Source organism: Blastomyces dermatitidis, assembly GCF_000003525.1.
Source record: "Blastomyces dermatitidis ER-3 genomic scaffold supercont1.1, whole genome shotgun sequence".
In the NCBI taxonomy this organism is placed as follows: domain Eukaryota; kingdom Fungi; phylum Ascomycota; class Eurotiomycetes; order Onygenales; family Ajellomycetaceae; genus Blastomyces; species Blastomyces dermatitidis.
In genome coordinates, this window is record NW_025544774.1 from 1,662,906 (window position 1) to 1,666,978 (window position 4,073).

Genomic DNA, 4,073 nt, shown 5'->3' on the forward strand with positions numbered 1-4,073 from the left:
CATGTAGTTTTACCTGATTTTTAATTGTAATCAATATATGCAAGTTCTGTTTCAAAGTTAGTATTATAGTTCTATGTGATATGAAGTGTTATCAAAGATTGTTACTTACTAGAGAATTGTATTCCACTGTCTCCACATCTTGAACATCTGCTTGTTCAAATCTCTGATAGTTGGCATTGTAGTAGTCTCAGACTAATTTGATATATGAGTCTCATTCCTTCTCTGTTCAATCTTGAGAAGTGTAGATATTAACTTGATGAGAGAAATCTAGTAGAGCTGCTACAGTATAGTACTCTGTAAAAGATTGTTTCATTTTGCTGTAGTAATATGCCAGTTTATCTCTTATAGCAACAATAGCCTGCACTATAGCATCATCTCAGACTGAATTTCTTTTTGAGTGATTCAACTGCTTCTCAAGATAAGTAAATAAACTGTTATACACTCACCAGGCTGACTGCAGCATTGATGTATGAGTGATTGAGACTGTCTTTGTTGTCTTATAAAACTGAAACAGTAAATCAATCACATATTTCAACTGAGTTCACTTCATATCAGAAAGTTTCAATATCTGAATCTTTTCTTAATCAGAGTGTTGCACTTAATGATCAATCATCTGATGCAATTAAAGAGTCTGAACAGTCATCTCATATATTGAACTTCACTGTGTTCTAACATTCTGTATTATATTCAGTGATGTGACTGATTTGTTTGTTTATTGAATATCATGAAATCATTGTTGTTGTTTAGAAGAGGTACAAATTGCATTAGCAATGTTTTGAATCTATGATATTTAAATTATTAGTCAATCTATTCAAAATTAACAGTAGTGTTATCAAAAAGTGTTATCAAAAAGCAATATTAAAAAGTGTTATCAAAAAACATTACCTTTTGCAAAGTGAATGTAAAAGTTACTTGAGTAATCACTTTCATCTCATTCTCATCTCAAGAATCAGCCATCTCATTATTCTTCATCTCAATGTTAAGATTCTTTACCAGTGTTTGCATTACAAGTTGAACCACATGAGCAATGCAGAAGATATGACCTTGTTTATCATTTCATAAATGCAAAGCCAATTTTTGCTTCAAGCTCTTCATTATAGTGTAGTTATTCACAGCATTGTCAGTTGTAATTGTAAGAAGACTGAGACTAATATCTCAATAGTCATTTTTAATCACAGTTATTAATACCTCTGCCATATAATCCTCAGTATGACTACTGATCAATGATTCAAATTCAATTAATGTCTCTTGATAAGTTCAGTTCTCATCAATGTAATAACATGTAACTCTTATAAATGCAAGATTGTTTGTACTAGTTCATGCATTCACTGTGAGAGACACTCTTTGATGATTCTTCAACTCTGATTCTAGATATTGCATATTAACTTTGTAGTGTGTCTTGAGATTGAACTGAAGACAGAATTGATGTGAAATATGAAGATTTGAATTAAGCATTTGAAGAAGTGTTCGGAATTCAGGGTTTTCAATTGATTAAAGAGGAAGATTCAGAGATATACACATGTGAAGTAATTATTCACAGAAGTTATCAGATGAGAGTTGTGAAATCAGAGTACTGATACAGAGTTGTTTTTGCATGATTTCCTTCAAATTAGAAAGTTAGTATTATCAAAAATCATTATCTGATAGAGTAACTTATCAGCTCAGTAGTAATTTTCTGATTATTTTTCTTTTATTGTCTGCATTCTGATGACTTCAGATGTCAGGAAATTCCTTCAGAGTCATGATCAGTTCATGATGAATGTTTCTGAATGAAGTTGCAGTGATTGTAGCAGAGAGATGACTCTTCAGTAATCTGCAATACAATCTGTTGATAATTATTTCATAGTTCATCTCAATATTTATGTTGAGTTTTTCATAAATTTCATGACCTGGAATCAGATGTGAAGAATGAAGTGATCATTCATCATGATTGAAAGAGAGCATTCTGTGTTGAATTATAAACAACATAGACTTTGTAATTCACAGTGATTTCTTGAAGAGTTTGTGAATCTTCAATAAAAGTAAAAGAAGTGAAAGAAGTGAATTCAGAAGATATGATAATAATTTAAGAAAGATGATAATTTATTTTCAATAACTGATCACTGATGTGTGTAAGAAGAATTAATATAAGAGAAAATAATCTTGTTTCTTAGCTTAGTTATAATTTTAGTACTAACTCAGATTGAATATCATTGATGTATAAAAGTAAATAAACAATCTTGATTAATCTCTGTTATATTTCTTGAAATATATTAATATTGTGAAAGAGAGCATTACTAAATTACATTATCAGATGATATTATTAAAAATATATTAATATTGTGAATATCAATGTTGAAAAAATGTTGATACTTATACATTATAGTGATTTGTGAATCATGATAGTTAAATATATATATATATATATATATTGTTTCTGACTTGATTACAACTTGTACAATAATTTTTAAAAACTCAAAATTAATTTCAATTATTAATAATTATGAACTTACAACTAACTAATATAAAAAGAAAAAAACTTTTTCTACTCATTATCTTTCTTCTCTTTCTCATTCTTCTTATCATTCTTTATAATTCACTTCTCATTCTTCTCCTCCTTCTTCTCCTCCTTATCTGAGGTGATAATCATCTCAAAATCTCTCTTCACTGCCTTCTCAGAGAAGAGTTTCTGCTGCTCTCCCTCAGCCAGGTCAATCTGTATCTCAAAATTCTGTATTTTCTGGTCTGCTGTCTCAGGTTCCACCTCAGCAGCAAGCAGATTGACATGCTCAGAGAGCAGGGCTGCCTTCTCAATATTCTGAATCATGGAGCACATTCAAGACCTGAACAAGGCCTCAATTCTCTCCTTCTCTGTCAGCTTCTGCTAATCAATTAGAGAACAGAAGTATTATCAAAAATTGTTATCTCTCAATAAATAAAAAACTTATCAGTTTTGACTTCTTTATCTTCTGCTTTAATACCTTCTCAATCTTCTTCTATCACTGCTTATTTGCAGCAACACTCTTCTTCTCTCTCTCTCTCTTTATCTTAGTCTCAAATCATTCTCAGAACTTCTCCTGATCTCATCACTGCTGTATGAGACTCTTCACTGTCTTCTTCTTCAATCTCTTACAGGTGATGTCATTCACATTATTTCTATACTTAGTTCAGTCTAAATCTATCAGAAGTGTTACTTAAAATCATTATCATTCTACTCTCTTGCAGAGCCTCTTCAAGACATTATAACATGTCTTACAATCTGTCTCTTCTCACTTGAACACCTTCTTCTCCTCTTTCTTCAATCTGTGACAGTGCTCACGTGCCTTGGTGATCTGCAGAACCGCAGAATATTTGAAGAGAAATGACATAATTAGTTTCAGTGAGTGTTGAAGAGAGGTGAAGGCAGAAGAGATGACCAGAAATAATATAATGATAATAATGATGATGATGATAATAATGATGATGATGATAATAGTAATGATAATAATAATAGTAATAATGATAATGATGATGATGATGATGATGATGATGATAATGATAATAATGATGAAAGAGAGAGTGCATTGAAATATATTACTAACTTATCAAATATAAAGAGACTCAAAGAAAATATTAACAGCTTTCAGCAATGTACAGAAACAGCTACAGTGTTGCATAGCAACATCATCTTCATTCAATACATACACTGTTGATATTCTTTGTATACAGTTATCATATAATCTGTATCAGAGATACATGCAGAAAACAGATCTTTGTTGCTAGAATAAATGATTGCAGCAATTCTCTGTTTTCATATTATAAAGATAAGTTATTCTCATTTCTTTCTTCTCTCTTTTCTCTTCTTCAATCAATCACTAATTCCAAGCTGATATGAAAACTATTAAAACACTCTCAGAAACTCTCAAATTGAAGAGTATAGACTAATTAAATTTCAAATGCAGAAGAAATCAAATTATCTTCTACAGATTCAATTACTCATCCTCTCTCAAATAAAACAGCAGTCACGTCCCCCCTCCCCCCCCTCAATCAAATGAAACATGGCCCGCGAAAAGCGAGTACCACGCCAGGCCATAATGGCCAACACAGCCCCAGTA

At 31.2% G+C, this 4,073-nt stretch overlaps 1 protein-coding gene across 1 annotated transcript; it reads right to left on the minus strand.

Annotated features, from left to right (window-relative positions):
- Positions 1 to 2,575: 2,575 nt before the first annotated feature.
- BDCG_00265 (uncharacterized protein) lies at positions 2,576 to 2,806 on the minus strand (the record flags this gene model as incomplete). The annotated part of the gene is made up of 1 exon (XM_045415786.1): positions 2,576 to 2,806. One exon carries the CDS (start codon positions 2,804 to 2,806, stop codon positions 2,576 to 2,578), a length of 231 nt encoding a protein of 76 aa, XP_045271649.1.
- Between the last annotated feature and the right edge of the window lie 1,267 nt (positions 2,807 to 4,073).